A 27,978-nucleotide genomic window follows, 5' to 3' on the forward strand; every position below is an offset into this window, starting at 1 on the left:
TGATTCTTTGAGTTTCTATTGCCTGATCATTATTTTTTTATCTGCACTTATCAACTTCAAAGACCCAATGCCGACAACAAACTCAAGGCGGGGTTACATATCCCAACAAAAATAGATAAGTCACACATTCAGTATCGTCGCTGTCATTGGTTAAGCACCTGCAATACTGACACTGATTGACAGGTTTATTGACAGCTGAAGTGTGTCGGAGTAACTAACAATACAATTATCCGTTAGACCCCTGCTGTTTAATGGGGAAATATTACTTCAGGCATATGTTGTAAAAGTTGTTTATGTCTATTGTTTAATTATGTTTATTGGTGAAAATGATGCTTTAATTTTTTTGTTGGTTGAATTTTTGAAAATCGGGGGGATTTCGATCCCACGGCGGGAGATCGGGAGACATGGTCGAAAATCGGGGGTTTTTGTCCCCCGGCGGGGGATATGGCATGTATGCGACCGTCCCTATTTCCAGCTGACCCTAAACTTTTTTTCCTTTCTGCTCACTATTTATTATGTGAGCCATCTGAATGAAATTTTTTACGTACCACATGTACAAATTATTACGTAGCACAATAAATTTAAGCCTTTCCGGACATGGCTGATTGATGGAATACAAAACTTTACTGCTGATAATTAACTACAATAATGTACAATTAATACATTTATGTGACAAGATATGAAGTCACTTGATTTACACAGAAAAAGAGCATGTAAATTTTGTTCAATTCTTTTACATAGAACATAGATATTAATTTTTACATAGAACATAGATATTATGAAGTATGGAACAATGTTGCAGAAGGCGATAAGTCAAACAGCCCTTGCAACATTTATGCTTCTCAAAAATCCTGTACACAGCATATTTCGAACAGTAACCTCAACCTGTATATATGTAATTCTCGTAGTTTCAACTAATGATATTTATTGAAGGCTACCTGAAACCCCTACTGTTAAAGTCTCTGTTCGTCTGTTTGACTTTTAGAAATGTTTAAACCATTTGTAGATTGTTGATATATTCATATTCTGTGTATAATGAAATTTTTTTTTTATTTGTGTTGCAAGATGTCCTAAACAGACACAAAAATTCATCTCAACTTGCATTTCTTGCTGTTTCATTTGGCCCATACTTTGCAGTCAGTAATGCATATGTTTGAATAATTTTTGTGAAGTGTGTTATTCAAGCATCATTACAACATACAATACATCAAATTGATTTATTGATGTTAGGTCCATTACCAGATGGAATTTCACAGAATTTTATCAAGTAGTAAAACATTATAAATGTACAAAATGTAACTGATTGTTTCAACATATATTTAAAGATATATATTTGAAATGTTTTGAAAACTTAGGAGGCAGATATACATCTTTATACACTTAAACAGACATTTTGTGATCCTGGTTAACATGTCATAGTTGGTCATGATAAACATGTATGTTAGAATTTGTTTCTGTTACAGACATTAATCAATTGTTTTATTTACTTCAGCATAGTAAAGCAAGTTGTGAAGAATGGGGAAGAAGAAAAAACTGAAACAATCTGGTGTGAAGAGAGATGAGATTGAAGCAGGTAATACTGAGACAGGTCAAACAGCAATAATGCCAGCTGTACCTCAGACAGAAATACAGGCAAATGATGTATCAGGTTTGAATACAAATCCGACTGCTGTCAGTGAAATGGCAATAATACAGCAGAATGGATCTTCACTCAACACCAATATTGAGGCACTAGATAATGAAGGTGGTGCTCCAAAGCAACCATTTGAGAAACCATCTGGATCAAATTCAATACCAGGTGGAGATATAAGAAAAGAGAAAAGTATGAAAGAGCCTGCAGGTAAATATCCTACAGGAGGAGAAATACTAGCAGGTCAGTGTGATGGAGACAGATTAAGTCCATCAAAGAAGCCCAGTATTGGTGGAGGAAAACCACAGATTGTAAAGAATTTAAATGAAAACAATCGGAGAAAAGGAGCAACTGGTAAAGTTAAAAGAGGATTTGTGAAAGATGTGTCTGCATCAAGACTAGAGAGGAAAAAAGGAGGTAAAAAGTTGGAAGAAAAAATGGAGCATAGAATGAGTTTGAAAATGAAGAAAATAAAAGACCCAAGGTTGATACCTAGAATGAGAGAGGTATGGAGTAGTTTCATCCTAATTGTACACCTTGTAAACTTGTACACTTTTATTTATCTGAATTTTTCTTAATTTCAGAGTAACCTATTATTCTTATCACAAACTCAATAGAGTTTGCAAATTCTTTTCTCCATAATTATATATTCCCTGAATTTTTGAAACTCTACACATGCCTTGGTGTTCAAGACTTATTTAAAAAAAATTATGTACAGATTTGATAAATTATACTTCTTTATAATGTATAAGGTTTTGTGTGTTAGTTCAATATCTTCAAACTTGAAACATGTCTTTTGCATCATGTATGTAGTTTACTAATCGAATGGCAAGACACGTAAATCTATCATGAATTAATAGAATGGACTCACCGAATCACCCCCCTCATTACCTGCATAACTCTTAATTAATTATTAAGTGCTGAGTGTTTAGTTTGCTCTATTTGTGTTATATTTTGCAGTACCTTGAATCAAGAGCCAACAAAAACTTTGTAAGCATACCTTTAATGGCAGAATATTTACAGGATAAATACCCGTAAGTGACTATTTTCTTCTCTCCATGTTTGTTTGTTTGTTTGTTTGTTTTGGGTTTTACGTCACATCGACACAGTGTAGGTCATATCGCGACGTTCCAGCTTTACTGGTGGAGGAAGACCTCAGGTGCCCTTCCGTGCATTATTTCAGGCACGAACGGGCACCTGAGTAGAACCACCGACGTTCCGTTCTCTCCATGTATTCTTGTAATTACTGTTTTGTGTAAAATTTCTATCAAGATTGATTTTAGACACTTAACATTGATAAAATAACATTGTCTTATAATAGACATTTGAAAATATCAAGTTTTCTTTTTTTTAAGTGTTGAAAAATAAAACTTTGAATTGGTATGTTTTCAGAGAATATGGAAGAAAGAAAAAGCGTATGTTTATACAATATGTAGATAAAGGTGAATATCTTTTCATCCAGTTCAAACATTTTCATAGCACACAAATTTTCATAGCACACAAGTCTTAAACTCAAATTATTATGTCGAAAGAAAAATTATCTTAACATAGAATTACATACTGGTAATATTTTAACCAAGAAATGGCCCACATGTTTATGATAAAGGAAAGGCTTTAAGATAAGTGATATTTGTTTGTGAAAAGTTTATAAAGTCAAAATGTTTAAAGAAATTAAAAGTACTTGTCATCTATACAAATTAAATATTTGAGGTAGCTGAAAGCATGTGCTTTTTACAGCAATAATGTATAATATGACACCACACTTGGTGCTCTTTTTGACTTAAAGTACCTTGTAAAGGAAACTTCCCTTGGTAGTTTAATTCAAGTTACAAAGAATGAAAACAATCGGAGAAAAGGAGCAACTGGGTAAAGTTAAAAGAGGATTTGTGAAAGATGTGTCTGCATCAAGACTAGAGAGGAAAAAAGGAGGTAAAAAGTTGGAAGAAAAAATGGAGCATAGAATGAGCTTGAAAATGAAGAAAATAAAAGACCCAAGATTGATACCTAGAATGAGAGAGGTATGGAGTAGTTTCATCCTAATTGTACACCTTGTAAACTTGTACAGTTTTATTTTATTTATCTGATGTTTTTCTTAATTTCACAGTAACCTATTATTCTTATCACAATCTCAATAGAGTTTGCAAATTCTTTTCTCCACAATTATATATTCCCTGAATTTTTGAAACTCAACTCTTCACATGCCTTGGTGTTTATAAGTTGAAGACTTATTTAAAAAAAATTATGTACAGATTTGATAAATTATACTGCTTATAATGTATAAGGTTTTGTGTGTTGGTTCAATATCTTCAAACTTGAAACATGTCTTTTGCATCATGTATGTAGTTTACTAATCAAATGGCAAGACACGTAAATCTATCATGAATTAATAGAATGGACTCACCGAATCACCCCCCCCCCTTCATTAACTGTAATAAGTTCCTGCTTAACTCTTGTTTAATTATTAAGTGCTGAGTGTTTAGTTTGCTCTATTTGTGTTATATTTTGCAGTACCTTGAATCAAGAGCCAACAAAAACTTTGTAAGCATACCTTTAATGGCAGAATATTTACAGGATAAATACCCGTAAGTGACTATTTTCTTCTCTCCATGTATTCTTGTAATTACTGTTTTGTGTAAAATTTCCGGTAAGATTGATTTTTGATACTTAACATTGATAGAATAACATTGTTTTATAATAGACATTTGAAAATATCTAGTTTTCTTTTTTTTTTGAGTGTCGAAAAATGAATAAAACTTTGTATTGATATGTTTTTAGAGAATATGGAAGGAAGAAAAAGCGTATGTTTATACAATATGTAGATAAAGGTGAATATTCCCTTTTTCATCACATAAATTTTTTTAGCACACAGGTATTAAACTCAAATTATTATGTGGAAAGAAAAATTATCTTAACATAGAATTACATACCGGTAATATTTTAAACAAGAAATGGCCCACATGTTTATGATAAAGGAAGGGCTTTAAGATAAGTGATATTTGATGTGAAAAGTTTATGAAGTCAAAATGTTTAAAGAAAGTAAAAGTACTTGTCTTCTATACAAATTAAATATTTGAGGTAGCTGAAAGCAAGTGCTTTTTACAGCAATAATTTATATGACACCAGACTCGGTGCTCTTTTTGACTTAAAGTATCTTGTATAGGAAACTTCCCTTGGTTGTTTAATTCAAGTTGACAAATGCTTGTTTAAATATAGGCTGTTGGAATATTCTTTTTGATGAATAATGACTTATATATATTCATCTAGCATATTCCTACATGGAAAAACCATCATTTAATGATCCACCACCACCTCTCTCTGACACTGATGAAAACAGCAACACTGAGAAGGAACTTGTTGAACAAAAGTAACTTATTTTCTCGTTTCACTTACTTATTTTCTTGCCCCCGGGCATATAGTGATTGAACCATCCGTCCGTCTGTCCGTACAAGGTTAACCTAGAACGGCAAGTTGGATTTTTCTTAAGTTCTACCTGTACCAATGGCTTCTTTGTTTACACACTTACAGTAATCAATGCAAAGTACATGATCTAGGAAAGTTACAGAACTATGATTTCCATTTTTTCCAAGTTATTGCCCTTTTTAGCACTTTGAAAATGTATATGGTTAACCTAAACAGCAAGTTGGATATATCTTAAGTTCTATCTATACTAATGACTTCATAATTTTCACACTTACTTATCAATACAAAGTACATGATATTGCCAAGTTATATAACTGTGTCATCCATATTTCCCAGTTATTTCCCTTTTTTCACTTTGAAAATAGGGCCTTGTCTGGTTAACCTATTCCGGCAAGTTGGATTTATCGTAAATTTCTCTTAATTGCTTAACCCTTTCCCCCATGAGCATATTGTGAAAAATGGCAGTTTTCACTGAAAAGCCTCCTGTTACAAGTTCAAACTGCAATGAAACTATGCAAAATGCTTCAATACTAATCAAACTTGGCACAAATGTTGACTGGACCATTGCCTTTGTAATGACATGCTCAGTCTTAAATTTCCTGTTACCATGGCAACGAGGGGACATCTCAAAATTGCCAAAAATCACTATTTTGCCTCGATTTTTTCCATCAAAATTTATTTCAAAGTGCTGCAACTTCTCAAGGGATTAAGATAGAGTCAAAGGCTTTTCAGCGTTGGTTACACGCTACCTTATGATCGACCTGGGGTCATTTTTAGCCTCTCACAAGTCCAAAATATGCTTGGCGATGAGGGGGACTCCACCCCCTTCAAACCCCCCAAACAGAAGGGGGCACATCCCCCTTCTGGCAACCCACTGATGTATCTTTTGGATGGGGAATGGCGCCGAAAAAGTGCTCACTTTTTTTAGCAACATTTCTCGAACGAAAACATGTGTTTGGGGCCCAAATAGGACATTTTTTCACTATTTCAGGCCTAAAAAAGGGGGGGGGGGTCGAAAGTGCGTTGTTTCGCCTACATATGAGGTTAAGGGTTAATTTATTTAATGATATCTTGCATATTTGGTAGGTGGATACCTTTAATGGTCCTCTGATATTTTGTGGAGTAAGTGGTCTCTAGGGTCAAAGTCAAGGTCACTGGTTTAGAAAATAAATTTAAACATTTTTGCTCATACAGCCTTTATTTTTTGGTTGATGTCTTTCATGTTTAATACAAACATGCCAAGGGAGGTCCTCCTTCTTTGGGTATAGTAAGGGGTCATTTGGGTCAAGGTCAATGTCACCAATGTCAAGGTCACCAATGTTAAAAATAGATTTTTACATTTTTACAGGTGTATTAACCATATCCTATAGACAGATGTCATTTATAATTGATAGGAACATAAAATTTGATAGAGTTAGTGGTCAGTTGGGTCAAGGTCACCAGTGCTAAAAATAGATTTTTACACTTTAGCTCATACAGCCCTTTATTTAGTGACAGATATATTTCATATTTGGTAGGAAGATAACTTGCATGGTATTCATCCTTTTGATTCGGGTAGGGATCAGTTGGTCAAGGTCACTTGTGCTAAAAATAGATTTTTGCGCTTTTGCCCATACAGGCTTTATTTATTGACAGGTGTATTTCATATTTGATAGGAAGATAACTTGCATGGTATTCTTCCTTTTGATTGAGTTAGGGATCAGTGTCTCAAGGCCACTAGTGCTAAAAATATTGTTTTACAATCTTGCCCATACAGCCTTTATTTATTGACAGATATATTTCATATTTGGTAGGAAGATAACTTGCATGTTATTCTTACTTTGGATGGAGTTAGGGGTCAGTTGGGTCAAGGTCACAAGTGCTAAAAATAGATTTTTACACTTTTGCCCATACAGCCTTTATTTATTGACACATTTATTTCATATTTGGTTGGAAGATAACTTGCATTGTATTCTTCCATTGGATGGAGTTAGGGGTCAGTTTGGTCAAGGTCATCAATGTTCAAAATAGATTTTAACATTTTTGCCCATACAGCCTTTATTTATTGACAGGTGTATTTCATATTTGGTAGGAAGATAACTTGCATGATATTCTATAGGTGTCAGTGGGTCAAGGTCAAGGGTGCCAAGTATAGATTTCTTACATTTATATATATTTGATAAAGTTGAATATTTATCACTTCACAAGTCATAGCAATGACTTGGCAACTTATATATTTCACAATTACAAAATGCCATGACTCTGTCAAGCTATATAACTTGTGTTTACAATTTTTTTGGCAATGTTTCTGTCCATAACTGAGTGAATGGGTAAACATTTTTTGAAATATTGCTACTGACAAGAATCGAAGCCGGGGGGCATTTATTTTAACAAACACATTCTTGTTTAGTTTTGATCTTATTCAAAATGTTAAGTACTAAAAAATATCTTTCTGTATCAATCCAAATAGAAGTTAATTTTATGTGATTGCAATTTTTTACTACTGAATTTTTTAAAGCTTGACTTTTCAAGGATGTTGGGTTATCCAAAAAAAATCCTTTAGTTAATCTACATGTATATAATGTATGACACTTTGAGTATCCAATTTACAGTATTGTTTAATCTGTTTCAGCGGTCATTATGTTTGGAAGAATGTGTCGGAACATTCACGAGAACCAGATATAGAAGGGGTTGGCGATAAAGTAACGGTCAACAATGATTCTTTTTCATCATCGGATGAGGAGGATATAATATCAGCTGTTGAAAGTGGACAATTGGTAGAATATAAGGTTTGGTTAAAATAGTTTGACATCTCCATTGCAAAAAAATATTAATGAACTATTCTCATTATGAAATATTAAGTGCTAATGAATTTCCTTGGCTATTTATTAAATTAAGGGTCATTAAGTGCATTTTAAAAGCTAGACTTTTAAAAATGCAGTTATTCAAAATATATCAAGATGCTCAACAGGAAACATACAGTCAACTATCGTTATCTCAACATCGCTTTTCTCGATATTTTGTTATCTCGATGAAATTTTGAAAGTCCCGATTTTCTTCCTTCTTTATCTATATTGGAAATATTTGTTTATCTCGATATTTTTATTTCGATATTTTCAGTATCTCGATGTACAATTTCAGCCCCAACAGTTATTTTCACACTATTATCCTTTGTTTATCTCGACTAATAGTTTTCTTTCGTCTGTTCCCTTCAGACCTGTGAAAAACACAAACCAGACGATAATTGCACAATAGCGCGTGTCATAATGATGATTATGTTTGTAACATGTTTAGCTGTTATAAAAGTTAATCTATTAGCGTGTTGATTGACTTATGCCCAAAATGAGTGAAGTTTACGTTTTTTATAAATATCAATTCATTATGACTTTAAATGTAAATGAAATAGTGAAAGTATAGAAACGCTATCGTTGCAATATTGTTTCACAACATCACCACCAAATCAATCAGTGGTCGAACAACATCGAGAAAGACCGGAGGATATCCGGATCAACCACCCTGAAAACAATGATTTTTACTTTATATTGGTGTAATACTGAGTAAACCTCACTATGTGTTTTTATCATACAAACCAGTGTTTTCGCTGGTAAACATCCGCTAATGTTACTTTGTTAAATATTGACTAGGCCTATGAAAACAAGACATGGGGATATCATAGTTTATTTGACATAAGGTATGCACATGTCTTTTGTAAAAATCAGTTTCTGCCTTATTCAAACCCTAATATGTTTATCTGGACATTTCTTTATCTCGATATTTTTTGGACGGTCCCGATGACTTCGAGATAACGAGAGTCGACTGTATTTGAAGTGAATGGTATTGAATATTATTGATGTTTGTCTTGTATGTAAATTGTGTTTATCTATTTTGAAAATAGCTAGTGGTTTGTCCTTATATGTGAATCTTGTTTTTTAAGGATACCAATGTCATCAACAATAGATTGATGAACTTGTACAGAAATAGCCCCACCCATGTGTCTAACTCGGTAGCAGACGACAAAAAAAGGAAAGCCCCAGAATCATCTCATAATACCAATGTTAAGAAATCAAAGTCAGAATCGAAGGTATTGTATCCCAGTCCAAATGTAATGGAAAGAAATATTTCTTCAACAGGCCTTGTTGGTCCTAGGCGGTCTGCTAATGATAAATATTTCATAGACAGAAAGGGGGATAATGCAACAAGAGATAAATCAGATAGTAAAGAATCAAGGGAGGTAACTATACAGAAATTTCTCGGTGATTTGCCATCAAGAACATCATTCAGTGCATATGTGTCAGGTAAAGCTGACCCACGAATGAAGGGAGGTACTCTGTATAGAGTATTTTCTAGCAGGAAAGAGTCTGAGCATCAGGCTAGCCTATCTCACAGTGGAATAACCTCGGACAATGTGGGTGTTACCAACTCGGCACCAAAGTCACCCACAGCTAGTGATTTAGAGAAAGAATCTTATATTATAAAAGATCCAAGGATAAATAGAGATACTGATACTGCAGGTAATTCAGAAATGAGTGGGACAGAAACTCCTATTGTGTCACGAGGGTCTGGTAAAGAAAAGATCAGCAAATCACAGAAGACAAAGAAGGGAAAGAAGGTAGTAAAGAGGATTTTTTATGAATTTGTAAAATTGATGTAATCATACATGCATCATTCATATATTCTGTATAAATCTAATTTGTTTAGAAACTTTATACCAAATTGAAATGATTTTATGTCATTCAAATGTCCAGGTGCTTATACCTTTTATAATGCAAGGAAAGAAGGGTTACTTCAGTTTCTCTCCGGCAATAAGATGGATTTTGTTATATATGTTAAACACCTTTAGTTTGACTAACAACTCTCTTGAAATTGAATGGAAAAAATCAAATGACAGCCCTCTAAAAAATGAGATAAAATAACTTAATCACTTTAAATTTTATTGCAGTTCACTCAAAAATGTAAAAAATATGATACATGATACAAGTAATAAGTAGAATTTTTTTCTAGAAGTTCTGTAAGTTATCTTTAAGATAAGTTTTAACTATATTTATATATTTTGCAGAGTGGTACGAAGGTAAAGAGACAAGATGACAGTGACTCTGAATCCACTGGCAAAGATAAAGGTACGCTGTCTGGCTTCTCTGTTAATACTCAAATCATGCTGAATTTATGTAATGGATCAGCCTGACTTTGAATTTGGAACAGTCCATTCAAAGTTTAAGGGAATTCAATATAGAAATACAAAAACTGAGTTACTAACATAAGAGAGCCTGGGTAGATTACATAGATGTGCCCCCTGGTCTGGCTTTATACTGTAGGTAAAGGCTTATCATTTTCAGCAGGGTTAAAATAATCAGTGACTCTACATTGGTTCATAGAATGCTTATTTTACTTTGAGTAAAAATTAAAATGTTTGCTATTAGTTATGTGACATAGAATTCACTGGTCATGTTCTTTATGTTTATTCAAATTGAAAATTTGTTTTGTTTTCAAAAAACATTACAGAAGGAGAAATATTTGATTTTCAGGACTATCAGTTCAGAAGTCGAGTGTGACATTTGCTGATGTTGGTGGTAATGAGAAGAATTTAATTGTAAGTTTTGCTTTTTTTGTCATGATTATATTAATTATTTAAAGCTGCATACCTCCAGATAATTCAAGATATCAAGAAAATCAGACTTGAGAAAAATGTACTAAGATTTTAAGAAAAGTAACAAGATTCAAGTAATAATTTACATGTTGTGTGTCATGATTTTGCAGTAATTATCACCATATTTCTACTGTGTTACAAATGCAGTAAGAGCGACTTTTAAATATTTTAATCTCTTTTTAATATAAATTACATTGGACTGTAAGTGCCGTTTGCAATGTGTAAATTACTGTCTTTGTTCATTTCACAATATTTTACTTTTAAATATGTTTTCAAAATTTTCACGAAAATTTGCATGAGGCATGCTGCTTTAAGTCTGCACTTCATTAAATATAAAAGATTTAATGTCTTGCACTTCATTAAATATAAAAAAGTTACATAATGTCTTGTTTAGAAAAATATTGAATTTATTTTAAGCTTTTGAATGGTTTTAGAACAACATAACAAATAAGTTCTTAAGAAGTTAATGTATGAAGTTAATATCTGTTTTAATGAGAAGGTTTTAATTGATTACAACTGTTTTTCCTTGGTTTGTTTTATATGTAAACATATTAATATTATTGTTATATCATTTAATTTCAGGATATTTGTAAATTGTTAGTACACATGCGGCATCCAGAGGTCTACCAGCAACTTGGGGTGACCCCACCTAGAGGGTTTCTGCTTCATGGACCACCAGGGTGTGGTAAAACTCTTCTTGCAAATGCCATTGCTGGGGTAAGTTCTTACTGCAACAGTTTTAACATCATGAGTTATGCAAGAACGAGGTTTTGCTCCAAGTCGAGGTAACTTGACAGAGGTCAGTTTGAAAAATGGAGTCTTTTTGATAAATGCATTATTTGATAGATCTGAAGATGTGTTGCTCTATTGTAGCATCAGGGCAAAGGGATATATTCTAACTTCCTCAATTTTGAATTCTAGAAGTATCCTAAGAGTATAAATGAACACACAAATTATGACATAAAATACATGTACATTTTATAAATAATGATGAATATTTTCTTCAGGAACTGGATTTGGCATTAATCAAGCTGGCAGCTACAGAGATTGTGTCTGGGGTGTCTGGAAATTCTGAAGAGAAAATTAGAGATCTGTTTGATAAAGCTGCAGTAAGTTTGTTACATCAGCTTATGATTTAGTTTCATATTGTTTTCTCTATAAAAATAAATACAATAATTATGTAGTGAGGATACAGCTGATAAATTTTAAGTTAAATTTTTTATTTTAATGGTATATACTTATATATTTAAAATTTTGTGTAAGCATATTTAGATGTCAATAATATTGGCTCAAATTGATATATTATTTCATTTTACATAAGGAGAGTGCTCCATGTGTGGTATTTATAGATGAGATTGATGCCATTACACCAAAGAGAGAGACCGCCTCCAAAGATATGGAGCGGAGAATTGTAGCTCAGTTACTAGCCTGTATGGATGGTAAGGTTCTTTAATATATTATATAATAACAAGTGTTTGTTAAATCTTTACATAAAGTTGTTACAAATGAATATAATATATTTCTTATTTAACCAAAGAAAGGCAGGCTGTATGTGTGTGTATTAAATAAATTTTTGTTTGCTATATAACCATGTGGCTTTGGTCATTTGTGCCTGCAATTGTGAAAGTTTATATTATCTCTTTTCTGTATATTTAAGAACAGCTTTCTTCGTTACAGAGTTAAATGACAATCCTTTGTGCCATGTATTAGTGATAGGAGCTACAAACAGACCTGACTCTATAGATCCTGCATTACGTAGGGCTGGCAGGTTTGATCGGGAAATATGTTTAGGTATACCGGATGAGCAGTCAAGACTAAGGTAAATGTTGTTTTAATTTATTATAAAGTGCTTAATATTTAAGCTAGTTTGGATCAAAATAAGTCCCCATTCCTGTAACATCAAGTGCCATGTGACACTAATTTATATGACATAATTGTAACATCATGAAAATCTGATTCTAGGACATTTTCCCCCTCGTACAATGTCCTCCAGACAATTGTCCCCTTATTTTGCTGTGGCAGACATCTGCCCCTTCAGTTTGAAATGGAGCATGAATTTTGTCGACTTGTTCTAAAATCAGTTGCGGACAGTTGCAGTGTGATATGACTTATATCTCACTGATATGTTGTAGTAATACATCAAAAAGCATAAGATAAATAACTACATTATTTACATTTCAAAATATTAAATTTATGTAAAATTGTATCTTTTGATAATTTTGTTACCCATTGGTATGAATAAATGTGTTTCAGGATTCTGGAAGTACTTTGCAGAAACCTGCGACTGTCAGCAGAGTTTGATTTTAATTTCATGGCACATAATACACCGGGATATGTTGGTGCTGATTTGATGGCCCTTACCAGAGAGGCTGCCATGACCGCTGTTAACCGGTAAATATTGAAATCTTGTGTTGATTAGTTTCTACAGCTGAGTAGTAAAAACTGGCTGACTTGGAAACATTTTCCCCTCACTGCTGTAGATTGGAATCATGTCAAGAATTTTGGATTCTTTCATTTTAGGAAAGTATCCAGCAACGTTAAGGAGTGTTGGTTTTTCTACTGAGGTTAAGAAAAATGAAATATTTAATCTTTCTATTTGTGAAATTTATTTAGTTATTCAAATTCCATTAATATCCTAATTTGATATTTTGATTGAGTTAGTAATATAGACAATTTTCACATTAACATGTCTTAGTATGTTATTGAGCTGTACATTTTTGTCTGCCCTTCCAAAAAAATTCTGATTGAATGTATTAAAATTTTCACTTGCATTTTGTAAGTATGCAAATTCTTTAAGACAAATTAAGTCAAACTTAAAAAAATATTTTATCAGAGATGACATTATGCATTATTTGTTAGAGATGACACAAATGTTATGAGATGGAATTTTAAAGTAAAGACGTATCTAAGAGTTTATTATGTTTTCCAGGGTATTCCAAGACTTACAGTGTGATGTGGATAACAGAAATAATGATAACACAGTCATTCCTCAAGATTCTGATTCGTCCACCTATGTCAAGCAGGACACTTATACTGTTGTAACTGAACCTGGTACCAGCACTGATCTGACTCCAAGCTCTTATTCTTCACAGCCTGGAACCAGTTTAGATAATAATGTCTCAATTTCTAGCTCAGTTATTGAACAAACTGTTGCTAATGTTCATTTGACCTTACCTAATGTGATTTTAGAGCAGACTGGTTCTAGTGGAGAAAAGCCAGGCTCAGCTAACTCTGAAAGTGAAAATGTTACACAAATGGCATCTATACCAGATATAAACATTAGTGGAGGAAATTGTAATGGAATTACTGAGGAAAATGGCGATGATGAAAGTGTGAATGAAGAGACTAGGGACTTGAATAGGTTAAAAGATGATTCAAGAACTATAGGTGATAATGCTGGTGTTGATAGTGAAATTATTATAGTGTCTAATAGCTTAAACAATAATAAAGCAGATAAGGCTCTGTTAAGTGATATTAATGTTACCATGGCAACTAGTGAAAGTAAAATGGAAGTAGATAATGAACAAGCAGAAGATGTGGGAAAAATTGGTGAAACCAAAATGGAAAGTGCTAGAAATAAAGCTGTTGTAAAATCAACTGTTAGTAATGAGTATACATTGGGTAAGTTTATAGATCATGTATGATGTTTTCTAGAGAACATAAGTTATCTCTGACATTTCAAAGTACCGTTCATTTAATTTCTGTATCTTTTTTCTCATTTTACTTATATTGTTTATTATTGTGTCTGTACTGTTAAAGAGGCATGACTAGCACTAAAGATTCTGTCCTGGGAAATTTAAATGTTGACCAAATTTCATGCCTTTAAAATGAGTTATTGTGAGTAATTTTGTCAATTTTCAGTTCTGTCATGGTTGAAGGAACACCCTCCTTTAACAGAAGAACAGCTCACTGGGTTATTTATTACTATGGATGACTTTAAGGTAAAGCTTATCTGGATTTTTAATTTATTGAATTTTTAGAAATTCTATTTGTTACTTATTTTTAAAAGTCAGTTTTTATAATGGAATTAGTTGTTTCTTTATTCATTGATATTATTGCATGATATTTTGCACTTATGATTTTATGATTTTGTCAGTACCAATTTTTATATGTAAAAATAATGAAAATATAATTTTGAATAACATAGGTACTGTTGTTAAAAAATCAATAATCATTTGTTTATTAATACAGGAAGCTTTGAGATATGTTCAGCCATCAGCAAAGCGTGAAGGTTTTGCAACAATACCAGATGTTACATGGGATGATATAGGGGCACTGCATGAAGTCAGGGAGGAACTTACACTGGCTATATTGGTGATTATTGTTTTACAGTTTCCATTTAAAAAATCTGATGCAATAATTTTCTTTACTTCATTATACATTTTTTAGCTCACCTGAGCACGAAGTGCTCAAAGGTGAGCTTTTGTCATCGCTCTGCGTCCGTCGTGCGTCGTGCGTCCTTCAAAAAATGGCGTCAAACTTTTCAAACAACATCTCCTCCTTAACTACATGGCCAATTGCAACCAAACTTTACAGAAATGATCCTTAGGTGGACCCCTTTCAAAGTTGTTCAAAAATTTAAATTACATTAAAAACTCTGGTTGCCATGGCAACCAATAAGAAAAACTTAAAAAATCTTCTTCTAAAAAACCGTAAGAGCTAGAGCTTAGATATTTGGCATGAAACATCTTCTAATGAGTGCCTACCAAGTTTGTTCAAATCAAAGCCCTAGGGTCAAAATTGGCCCCGCCCCAGGGGGTCATTGATTTTCCCTATATGCATATAGTAAAAACTTAAAAAATCTTCTTTTAAAGAACTCAAAGAGCTAGAGCTAAGATATTTAGCATGAAACATGTTCTAATGGGTGTCTACCAAGTTTGTTCAAATAAAAGCCCTGGGGTCAAAATTGGCTCCGCCCCGGGGGTCATTGATTTTCCTTATATGTGTATAGCAAAAACTTTAAAAATCTTCTTTAAAAAAACCCAAATAGCTGGAGTTTAGCTATTAAGCATGAAACATCTTCTAGTGAGTGTCTACAAAGTTTGTTCAAATCAAAGCCCTAGGGTCAAAATTGGCCCCGCCTCGGGGGTCATTGATTTTCCTTATATGACTGTGTATAGCAAAAACTTAAAAATCTTCTTTGAAAAAAACCCAGATAGCTAGTGTTTAGATATAAAGCATGAAACATCTTCTAGTGAGTGTCTACCAAGTTTGTTCAAATAAAAGCCCTAGGGTCAAAATTGGCCCCGCCCCAGGGTGTCTTTGATTTTCCCTATATGCATATAGTTAAAACTTAAAAAATCTTCTTTTAAAGAACCCAAAGAGCTAGAGCTAAGATATTTAGCATGAAACATCTTCTAATGAGTGTCTACAAAGTTTGTTCAAATAAAAGCCCTAGGGTCAAAATTGGCCCCGCCCCCAGGGGTCATTGATTTTCCCTATGTGCATATAGTAAAAACTTAAAAAATCTTCTTTTAAAGAACTCATAGAGCTAGAGCTAAGATATTTAGCATGAAACATGTTCTCATGGGTGTCTACCAAGTTTGTTCAAATAAAAGCCCTGGGGTCAAAATTGTCCCCGCCCCGGGGTCATTCATTAGCTTGACTTTTTTTTTTTAGATATATACATATTATATATATACACATATATATATATATATATATATATATATATATATATATATATATATATATATATATATATATATATATATATATATATATAAAAATGTATATATATATATATACATATATATACATATATATATACATATTATGTATATATATATATATATATATATATATATATATATGATATATGTATGTGTATATATATATATATATATATATATATGTATGTATATTTATATATATGTATGTATGTATATATATATATATATATATATATATATATATATATATATATATATATATATATATATATACATGCATACATATACAACCAAGTTTGTTCAAATAAAAGCCCTGGGGTTTAAACTGGCCCCGCTCCAGGGGCCTATATACAGGTGAGCGACTTTGGGCCATCATGGCCCTCTTGTTTGAAAAAAAATGAAATTAAGCCCATTTTGGAAGGGTGAGTAGGAATTTTAACGATATTGTTTGAATTCTTTAATGAATGGTTTAAGGTATTTAAGTGTTGGGTGGTTAAGGTTACTGACTTCAAACCAACTGTGAGTTCAAAACTCGCTATGGGCTTTGGATATTATTTAATGCTGTTTTTGGTTCAACTTGTGGCTAGAATATTGTACTATAAGGCCTTAGTTCAGGTCATGTTTTGATGTAATAGATTAAGTTATTTTTCAGGCTCCTGTACGTCACCCAGAACATTTCAAGAGTTTAGGATTGACTAGAGCACAGGGTATATTGCTAGCTGGACCACCAGGTTGTGGTAAAACACTTCTTGCTAAGGTAGCTATGCTTCAAATTTACTTTTACTACCATGTTGCAAAGATTGAGTACATTACATCGATTTTATTGTAAAGGTTGAAAATCACCATATGAATTTAACACGTTCTTTGAATTATGGAACCTTCTCATTTTAGCTCACCTGTCACAAAGTGACAGGGTAAGCTTTTGTGATCGCTTTTCGTCCGGCGTCCGTCCGGCGTCCGTCTGTAAACTTTTGCTTTAAATGACATCTCCTCATAAACCACTGAGCCAATTTCATCCAAACTTCACAGGAATGTTCCTTTGGTGGTCACCTTTAAAAATTGAAGAACTCTGGTTGCCATGTCAACCGAAAGAAAAATCTTTAAATATCTTCTTTTAAACAACCCTTAGAGCTAGAGCTTAGATATTTGGCATGAAACATCTTCTAGTGAGTGTCTACCAAGTTTGTTCAAATAAAAGCCCTGGGGTCAAAATTGGCCCCGCCCCAGGGGGTCATTGATTTTCCCTATATGCATATAGTAAAAACTTAAAAAATCTTCTTTTAAAGAACCCAAAGAGCTAGAGCTAAGATATTTGGCATGGAACATCTTCTAGTGAGTGTCTACCAAGTTTGTTCAAATAAAAGCCCTGGGGTCAAAATTGGCCCCGCCCCGGGGGGTCATAGATTTTCCCTATATGCATATAGTAAAAACTTAAAAAAATCTTCTTTTAAAGAACTGTAAGAGCTAGAGCCTAGATATTAAGCATGAAACATCTTCTAGTGAATGTCTACCAAGTTTGTTCAAATAAAAGCCCTGGGGTCAAAATTGGCCCCACCCCAGGGGGTCATTGATTTTCCCTATATGCATATAGTAAAAACTTAAAAAAATCTTCTTTTAAAGAACCATAAGAGCTAGAGCTTAGATATTTGGCATGAAACATCTTCTAGTGAATGTCTACCAAGTTTGTTCAAATAAAAGCCCTGGGGTCAAAATTGACCCCGCCCCAGGGGGTCATAGATTTTTCCTATATGCATATAGTAAAAACTTAAAAAATCTTCTTTTAAAGAACCCAAAGAGCTAGAGCTAAGATATTTAGCATGAAACATCTTCTAATGAGTGTCTTCCAAGTTTGTTCAAATAAAAGCCCTGGGGTCAAAATTGGCCCCGCCCCAGGGGGTCATTGATTTTCCCTATATGCATATAGTAAAAACTTAAAAAATCTTCTTTTAAAGAACTCAAAGAGCTAGAGCTAAGATATTTAGCATGAAACATGTTCTAATGGGTGTCTACCAAGTATGTTCAAATAAAAGCCCTGGGTTCAAAACTGGCCCCGCCCGGGGGAGGGGTCATTGATTTTCCTTATATGTGTATAGCAAAAACTTAAAAATCTTCTTTGAAAAAACTCAAATAGCTAGAGTTTAGATATTAAGCATGAAACAGCTTTAAGTAAATATCTACAAAATTTGTTCAAATAAAAGCCCGGGGGTCAAAACTGGCCCTGCCCCAGGGGGTGTCATTGTTTTTAACTATATGTGTATAGTAAAAACTTTAAAAATCTTCTTTTAAAAAACCCAATGAGCTAGAACTTAGATGTTTAGCATGAAACATCTTCTTATGGGTGTCTACCAAGTCTGTTCAAATAAACAAATAAAAGCCCTTGGGTAAAAATTGGCCCGGGGGGTGGGGGGGGGCCTATATACAGGTGAGCGACCTCAGGGCCATCATGGCCCTTTTGTTTATATGTCAAATTGAATGTGCGATGATCAACACTGATGTGAACACATCTTAAGAAGTTTACACAATTTTCATGTTTAATTGTTGCCTGAAAACATTGGTGGTAGCTTGAATTTACCTTTGCCATCCATAGGCCTGAACCTGCAACATTGTCAATTTTGCTGCAGTAGTCAGACTTTAGTGTTCCCAATGTTCACTATTTTAAACAGTGTAGGTGGAATTAAAAACTTATTTAGTAAAGACTACATCTACATATGAACTTCCAATTTATATATTAACAAATAAAACAGAAAAAGTGCTCATTTAAAAAAAATTAGACAAGGCTGCTAGGTAGTTATGCTGTTTGATTTTTTTTTGTGTGTAATAATTTTAGGCTGTAGCTAATGAATCTGGAATCAACTTTATATCTGTGAAGGGACCAGAACTTCTAAACATGGTGAGTATGTTTTAGTTGTCTACTGTAAACTTAGAGCACATACAATATCATGTAATCACTGTAAACTTAGAGCACATACAATATCATGTAATCATTAACATAACATGCTCTCCACAAACTGAGACAAAACTGATTAATGCTGAGCCCGGCCAGTCCAACCAATGTAGCTTCAAGTCTGGTTTTACTCACCTTACCATCAAACCTGCCTGTAAGGTACATCTTCTGATTTAATAAGTACAGGACAATAGCTCTTTCTTTTTAAATGTGAGCGTACTGTTTTAATTCAGTCATGAAGAAGCAAAAACTTCTGATTCCAAAAAATTGTTTAAAGTTTATCTCTGTCCAAGAGCATGAAGCATTTGAAAACAAACATTACTTTTTCTTATATTAAGAATGTTAATATATGTTTCAGTATGTAGGTGAGAGTGAGAGAGCAGTGCGTACAGTATTTCAAAGAGCACGTAATTCCTCGCCATGTGTCATTTTCTTTGATGAACTGGATGCTTTGTGCCCAAGAAGATCCGGCCATTCTGAAGTAAGTATATATATTGATGTATATATTTAGTACATGTATGTTATACAGTTGATAAATTTTAATTTTCATATTTTGATAATGAAATCCCTGAAACTTTAAATTAAGCATGTAAGGGTGAATTTGTGTTGTATAAGTTCTGTGAACTTGTTGAATTCAGTTTCATCAATATGTAATATTTGTTATTATACCCCCACCACAAAATGTGGGGGGGGGCTATAATGGATTCGCTTTGTCGCGTCGGTCGGTCGGTCCGTCCGTCTCCATTTTCGTGTCCGCTCTATAACTCCTATACCACTTGAAGGATTTTCTTCAAACTTGGCTCAAATGTTCACCTCAGCAAGGGGATGTGCAGAACCCATGTTGCCCATGTGTCAGCTCAAGGTCAAGGTCACAATTGAAGGTCAAATATCAAACACAATCATATATTAGACAGTATGTCGTGTCCGCTCTGTAGGTCCTACAATAATTGAAAGATTTTCTTCAAACTTGGCTCAAATGTTCACCTCAACAAGGGGATGTGCAGAACTCATGTTGCCCATGTGTCATTTTAAGGTCAAGGTCACAATTGAAGGTCAAATATCAAACAATCAAATTTTACACAATATGTCGTGGCCGCTCTTTAAGTCCTACACTAATTGAAAGATTTTCTTCAAACTTGGCTCAAATGTTCATTTCAACAATGGGATGTGCAGAACCCATGTTGCCCATGTGTCAGCTCAAGGTCAAGGTCACAATTGAAGGTCAAATATCAAACAATCAAATATTACACAGTATGTCGTGTCCGCTCTGTAAGTCCTACACTTATTGAAAGATTTTCTTCAAACTTGGCTCAAATGTTCACCTCAACAAGGTTATGTGCAGAACCCATGTCACTCTTTTGCCGGCTTAAGGTCAAGGTCACACTTGAAGGTCAAAAATTGACTTAGAAAATGTTCTTTAATTTTAACATATATCTGAATATTTCTGAATCTAGGAAAGGTATTTGCTTGAAACTTAAAATATAAACGAAGTGTCACAATTAAGATATGCTGGTCAAGTTTCATAACTCTGTATTGCATTTTAACAAAGTTATGCCCCTTTTTAATCTTCAAATATACATACAATCACATATTAGACAATATGTTGTGTCCGCTCTATAAATCCTATACTAATGGAAGAATTTTCTTCAAACTTTTCTCAAATGTTCACTTAAACAAGGTTATGTGCAGAATCCATGTCACCTTTGTGCAGGCTAAAGGTCAAGGTCAGACTTGAAGGTCAAAAATTGACTTAGAAAATGTTCTTAGATTAAAACATGTTCTTGAATATTTCGGAAACTAGCATAGGTATTTGCTTGAAACTTAAAAGATATATGAGGTGTCACAATTACGATATGCAGGTCAAGTTTCATAACTCTGTATTGGATTTTGACAAAGTTATGCCCCTTTTTAAGTCTTTAAATTTACATACAATCAATACTAGACAATATGTTGTGTCCGCTCTATAAATTCTATACTAATGGAAGGATTTTCTTCAAACTTTACTCAAATGTTCACTCCAATTGGGCGATGTGCAGAACCCATCTTACCCTTGTGCCAGCTGAAGGTCAAGGCCACACTTGAAGGTCAAAAATTGACTTATAAAAAGTTTAGTATATTGGGAAAATGAAAGGTTATTTGTAACTGTTTCGAACATGATTTGATAATAGATATTTTTACTATTACCTGTACAATTATGTCTTTTTTTCACCAGAGATAATTTCTTTTTATGTATTTGTGTCACTTAAGTTATTCCCTTAACCACCTTTCCAAGTTGTCTTCTGTCAAGGACATTGGTGGGGGTATGAATCGCATTCAGCGATAGTTCTAGTTTATTTACTAGGGTAACTCAAGTGCTAGAGTTGTAAATCAGTTACTGACAGAGATGGATGGTCTAGAGGAAAGGAAACAAGTATTTATAATGGCTGCCACTAACAGACCAGGTAATATCTTCAAATTAACATTATGATTTTAAACAAATACTAGTAAGCTATGTGATATAAAATTTCAGGGAAGCTAGACTCTCTGCAGAATGCTAATTATATGTCTGTAGATATATAAGAATGTTGGAAAGATGTGTTGAATACAGAGTTTGTAGTAGATATATTCAATATAATGTCGTTGAAGCAGCTATAACAAAGTAGTGAAAATAATAAAATAGTTAGAAATTTTCTGAACATCCCTTGTGTCATTTCTTCTGAGTGATGTTTTTATCTCTATATTTATATATTGTCACATAGGATAAATCAACCTACTGATTTACAGTTGTTTAACAGCTAGAGAATTATTTTTTATATCTTTCTTATTGGGTAGTTTATATTTAATTGTCTAGATTTAATAGTGATTGGCTAAGTGTTAAAGCATATATTGAACTTTATAATGTCAAAAAAAATGTTCCTTTGTATTAACACCAATACTCTGATTACTTCCGGCAATAATACTCTGAAAGTGATACAGATGAGTTGTATAAACTTGTTACATAATGAATCTAATCAGATTACATGTTTAAGTCATGTATTGATAGCCTTGTTAGTCATAAATTGCTTTAAATGGCACTGTAATAAGTAATCTAACTTTATGTTGTTTGTGACTTGTAGATATAATTGACCCAGCTGTTTTGAGACCAGGAAGGCTCGACAAGACCCTGTATGTTGGACTTCCTACAGCTTCAGATAGGCTAGATATACTGAAGTGTATCACAAAGGTCTGTTAATATATAATACGAGGGTTGTCCCAAAATGTCGTAGACTACATTATTTTCTCTTCAACCTGACGTCATAACTTTTTAAAATTTACCAGATATCTTCCTTGGTCATTTGTTAATTTACCTACTGAAAGTCAATAGCCAATATATTAGGTAACGCTTTTTATTAGGGTTTTATATTTAACAGTACAACATACCCGGAGCACGATAAAATATTAGTCAGTGTTGAGAGCATGCTTCTTAAAATAATGCCTTTAACTTCCAGCATAATAATAATTATGGGAAATACATTCATGTGGAATTACCTCATTCATTTTTACGTCATATCACCAACAGACGTTTATGTAACGTTAATTTGAAAAAGTCTGTAGCAAAATACGTAACAGCAATGCTATTTTGAAAACGCCCAAAATGGCGACGTCAGATGAAAATGCGGCGCAACGCAATGTCACTGAATACTATGTTAAGTTGAAGAAGCGTCCAGCGTTAATTGACAACATGGAGAACATTATATTTTATCAAGATAATGCACCTTGCGATAGATCTAAGGAGACACAGATTGAACTTGATGTGATAGGTTTTCAGAGACTTCCGTACGCCCTAAGACTTTGCAGTGTTTCTTTATTTGAAATCACAATTACGAGGTCACATGTTCGAAAATTTCAGCGAACTCCGCCAGGAAACTCAACTCTGCGAGTGTTGAGTACATTGAAGCAGGACTGTTTTGAAAACGTTTATGATAAAATTGGGTTACCCCACACTGTCAGTGCATCGCGAAACACGGTGAATACTTTGAAAATTTTTAAAAAAAATGTTATTACGTCATGACGTTTATGACGGCGTGCGCCGGGTATGTATAGGTAGCATTCTTTAAATTTAGATAACTTGGTCAATTTTGGAGGTATTTTGATTTTATTTTGCATAGTCACACATAAAAGGTGTATTGACTTTTCCCTAGCTGGAGGACTCAATTGTATTATAATTGATTGAGTAACAGGCTTTGTCTACGATATTTTGGGACAACCCTCGTATAGTGCCAATGTTTAACACAACTTTCTATATACATGAATTTGTTTATTTTGTAACAGTAAAAAAATTTAAAAGGGAAAGTTTAAAGAGACTACTGAGGTTTTTCACATGACAAGACTGAAAATATTTTTCCGAGAATTGTGTACCATTTGGTGAAGGTCTGAACTTGTGTGCAAAATTTCAGATCATTCCCGCATCCAGTTTTTGCACAAATCTTCATTTTCAATGTGCAAAATGACCCAAAATGAAAAATTGGGCTCAGAATTGCACAAAAAAAAGATTTTTAGTTTAATTCTGAGCATATTATTTAATTATTTATTCAAGACAGATTTTTCCATTTTAAGTGCTTCACTTTACTTCATGTCTGTCAGAATTGAATTTCAAATTTTATTTTTATAGGCTTTTTGACCTCGGTTGATTTCCTTATATTTTGCACAAGAATGTGCTATTTACAACAACTGTTTTATGATAAAAAGACTTAAATTTCATCTGTAAATTGATATCTGTCATGAAATATCATTTTTCTAACTCTACCAATAAACAAATGTTGGTTGTTTGTATTTCTGTCTAGACCTATTTCATCAGACTGGTTTGTTAGATTGTAATAAATGTATTAATTATGATGTACTGTATATCAAATGGCATCTGAATCCATTTGTTATTTATACAGTAATAACAGTGGAATTCAAAATTACTGTTGCATTGAAGATGCTGGCTATTTTATATTAATTAATTTTTAAAATTTCAGAATAGCACAAAACCATGTTTATCAGATGATGTAAATTTAACCAGTATTGCCGAGGATATAAGATGTGATTGTTACACGTAAGAAGTGGTTTCCCAATTTTTATATGTTAAAAGAATGTCAGATATCTAATTAAGTACACAGGAAGTGACCTTAGGTTAATGACTTGGAAATGCTAAAGTCACTAATTGTCTATTTGGAAGTTTTTATTAGGAAGATAATAAGGTATTTTAATGTTAGGTCTACTGTAGAGATTCATTCTTTAGTCTTAAATAATGTATGTAGGAGCTCCTCTGATATTCAAGGGACACTAAATGTCTTCCTGTACCATTAAAGTTACAAAGTTCACATAATTATAACCTTTAAAAGAGTCAGTGTGACTTAAAACCAACAAAAGAATATATTATTTGGGAACTTTTGTTACACATTTGTATGCCATGTTGTAAATGTTTTACTATTAAAGTAAATAATTTTACATTTTTTGTTAATTTGTATTTTTCACAGTGGAGCAGATTTAGCAGCTCTTGTAAGGGAGGCTTCAATTTCAGCACTAAAAGAAGCCATTTTAGACAAGGAGAGACAACCTAATGATGTTATTGTAGTTAATAGAGGGCACTTTGATTGTGCTTTCATGAAAGTCAAACCATCAGTTACATTAAAGGTAATAAATCTTTGTACAAAAAATAGCATTTTGTTGCTGAATTTGTGGAAATGCCTTTTAACAAAACACAAAAATAAAATAAATTAAATAAATAAAAAAGTTACCCTTACAAATAATAGTTATCATTTTAGCAGTATGAAGGTCAAGGTTAGCTTTATATAAGGAACATAATGTCTATAAACATTGGATTTGCCATGTCAGTCCTGAGCTTGAACTATAATACATGTTTTCTCTTTGAAGACAGTTTGTTATACCTTTAAACTGTTGTATTTGTGGCATGGATTTTCAAGTTTTGAATTTGAATCAGTTTGGAACAGTTCAATCCAACTTAAAGGGATATAAAAATTGAGTAACCAACTGTATAGTGCCTGGTCATACTGTACTAGTGTACAGGCGAGCTTGGCTCTGTACTGGTGATATTAAAGGCTTGTCATTTTCAGTTCCAGCAGGCAATAGTGTACATTTAATTTTGAAGAAAATGAAATATAGAACAGTTCAGCGAACACTCATATATTTTCTTATGTACTATAGAAATAACTTAGATCTATTGTATTTTTATGTTTAACTTCAGGATCAAGAGAAGTATGACTCTATGAGGAATAAACTTGCTATAGGAAGTTGAAGGCATCAAGCTTGCAAACATAATGAATTTGGCTTGAAATATAAACTCTAACAAGTTTAGTGTGACAGAATACCAACTGTGATAATTGTGATAACCACCAACAACTGTAAATGTGCATTAATGATCATTATGTAGTTTGTTTCAAACCAAGAGAGAGGCAAACAAAGACTTTCGTTGACAAGAGACTGTATCATTTACTATATTGTGTATACAAAAGTGAAGTTCTTTATACCATCCCACATTGTCACTGGTCACTTACAGATACTGCTTTTAAAGGGGATTGATCTACAATAGGAACTTTTTCCATAAGTATTTCAAATATTGATAGAAATATATCATTGGATCTTCTTATAAAATAATTCTCTAAAATATACATGTTGATAAAGTTCTGAGTGATTAAGTATGAACATTTTTTCATGTTTGGTTCTAAATACTATCAATATAATTATTTATGATATTACACATCTTAGTTAATGGATAATTTACTTAAAACATGGAATATTCTTACACAGTTTCTAGGCAAGAGTATATAACTCATATTTTTGTTATAGTTATGCCCCTATTTTGACTGACAACTATTCAGAAATATTATATTATACTGCTATAATGTACAGAGAATAGTCAAATAGATCAATAAATTGACTTTAAAATACTTTAGATAGATAGCAACTATACAGCTCAAGATCTGTAACTGTAGCGGGACCTTTTTTTTTAAAACTATCTCTTCATTTTTTTGTAGAGTATAGGTCAGTTAAAATATGAGAGATTAACTTGTTAATAGGAAGTAAATAGGAGAAGTGCAGTGTCAAAGAATTTTAACTGTACTTCTAAAAAAAAATGTCCAAGGCATTGACTTGAAACTAAATGTATGTAAATATATAGTTAAGAGGGAAGGTACATTGTCTAATAATAGTCTACAAGGGAATTACTTGAAACTCATAATAAAGACATCTTGATTATTTTTTAGAAACCACATCATGTTTTTTGTAAAATGCCAACTTAGATACTCTAATTCAAGACTTGAAAGATTTTAAAACAAAAACAAACTTTCAGCAAACTAGCTTGTACAATTATTGACCAATCATTGTTTAATTTATTATTTTATGAAACAATATAAGATATCAGGAGATGTTTTGTTGTTTGTTGCTTCAGAGAGTTGAGCCCCTTGGATGATGGTATAGAGTATTTTTAAATCCTGTTAGTGAAGAAAAAAATGTTGTTTTTACAAAGTGGCTATAGCTTTGTTATTTATAAAAGAATTGTCCACATACATGAACACAGCAGTCCATGGGGATACACCTTCAAGTTGATGAGACTAACATTGATCTTCATTCATAAATGACCTTTACTTGCCAGGTCCAGTTATTGATTTTTTTTGTAACTGACTACAACTTTATTATTATACCTTCCAAATCGATCTCAGGAACCGGCAGATAAATTCACTTGAACTTGAAATACCTATGCAATATCACAATGCACTATATGTTTTAAGTTTGATTACTCTAATAGGTAGTTTGACATAATTTAGTCCTTTATTCAAATTGGCTTCAAAAGACTAATTTTTCTTTTCATTAATTATCTCCCCATCTTTTTCAACGAAAAAAAAGGTTAGCAGATGATTATACTCTTTTTAGCAAGGCAGTTAATTGTAATTATTATTGGTACACATTTGAATTATCATACAATATAGGCCCAGTTCAAATTTGACTTCAAACCACGTAATTTTCAAATAGTTAGGGTGGGGGTATACATTATCTTCAGTGATGGTTCATATTTTAAATATCTTTAAGAAACGCAATTTCTTAAAATTCATCACATTAATCCGGAACTGCCAGTAAAACCACACTGTCTGACTGTAACACCAATCATCTACTAGAATGGGAGCATGATGTAAGTATATTCTGTTGTTTTGAGCTTTACTGTCGTTACGATGAAACGGCCTTTTGTCGGGCTTTATTTTAGCTTTTTTTAAGGATTCTTTTCTGAAATATGACAATATGTTGAAATCTAATTAGGTAGTAAACATATACTTGCCTGTCATAATAGCATAACAGCAAACTTCTTAGCCTTCTGAATGACCTGCGACATAAAATGACGTCCGACATGATCTTTAGTCAATGTCAAATACAAAGTTCAGAAAATATTTCAGGACATGTAAGCTTTATGATATGATCGGGTTATTTGTGTCTTAGTTAAGGAATCAAAACTTAATGCGATGTCTAGCAATCAACTTGGCGATAATAATCATCAAACAGAAAGAAAGTTACACACCCTAATTGTCTGCCCTTACATGACAATGCCTTTATTCCCTGAATATTTTCCTATATATCGACTTTTCTTTTTATTACTCTCCTGGCATTTTGTAACAGACATTTGTATTTGACATGTTACCATGATCCTGTCCAATGTAGAGGCAAGTTATCACGAATC

The 27,978-nt window shown here is 32.9% G+C and overlaps 1 protein-coding gene across 5 annotated transcripts in view; it reads left to right on the plus strand.

The window, feature by feature from the left end:
• The window catches only part of LOC132714976 (nuclear valosin-containing protein-like), a 28,243-nt gene extending 1,573 nt beyond the window's left edge, over positions 1-26,670 (plus strand). For 4 of the 5 annotated variants that reach the window (XM_060697924.1, XM_060697922.1, XM_060697925.1 and 1 more), the window contains exons 2-25: positions 1,493-2,136; positions 2,591-2,664; positions 3,023-3,072; positions 4,895-4,994; positions 7,662-7,818; positions 8,964-9,638; positions 10,086-10,146; positions 10,552-10,616; positions 11,256-11,390; positions 11,681-11,782; positions 11,995-12,112; positions 12,351-12,492; positions 12,927-13,064; positions 13,603-14,294; positions 14,535-14,614; positions 14,865-14,987; positions 16,998-17,102; positions 19,173-19,235; positions 19,648-19,770; positions 21,631-21,730; positions 22,385-22,491; positions 24,269-24,345; positions 24,770-24,926; positions 25,498-26,670. In XM_060697924.1, coding sequence (XP_060553907.1) covers positions 1,516-2,136; positions 2,591-2,664; positions 3,023-3,072; positions 4,895-4,994; positions 7,662-7,818; positions 8,964-9,638; positions 10,086-10,146; positions 10,552-10,616; positions 11,256-11,390; positions 11,681-11,782; positions 11,995-12,112; positions 12,351-12,492; positions 12,927-13,064; positions 13,603-14,294; positions 14,535-14,614; positions 14,865-14,987; positions 16,998-17,102; positions 19,173-19,235; positions 19,648-19,770; positions 21,631-21,730; positions 22,385-22,491; positions 24,269-24,345; positions 24,770-24,926; positions 25,498-25,548 — 4,116 coding nt within the window. In that variant the 5' untranslated portion in view covers positions 1,493-1,515 and the 3' untranslated portion in view covers positions 25,549-26,670. Of the gene's footprint in view, positions 1-1,492; positions 2,137-2,590; positions 2,665-3,022; positions 3,073-3,470; positions 3,649-4,138; positions 4,213-4,405; positions 4,456-4,894; positions 4,995-7,661; positions 7,819-8,963; positions 9,639-10,085; positions 10,147-10,551; positions 10,617-11,255; positions 11,391-11,680; positions 11,783-11,994; positions 12,113-12,350; positions 12,493-12,926; positions 13,065-13,602; positions 14,295-14,534; positions 14,615-14,864; positions 14,988-16,997; positions 17,103-19,172; positions 19,236-19,647; positions 19,771-21,630; positions 21,731-22,384; positions 22,492-24,268; positions 24,346-24,769; positions 24,927-25,497 lie in introns of those variants that run through there. The other variant, XM_060697926.1, reaches the window with a different exon arrangement.
• Positions 26,671-27,978: the final 1,308 nt, after the last annotated feature.

Source organism: Ruditapes philippinarum, unplaced genomic scaffold, assembly GCF_026571515.1.
Source record: "Ruditapes philippinarum isolate M1 unplaced genomic scaffold, ASM2657151v2 ctg2148_1_1_1_1, whole genome shotgun sequence".
NCBI lineage: Eukaryota > Metazoa > Mollusca > Bivalvia > Venerida > Veneridae > Ruditapes > Ruditapes philippinarum.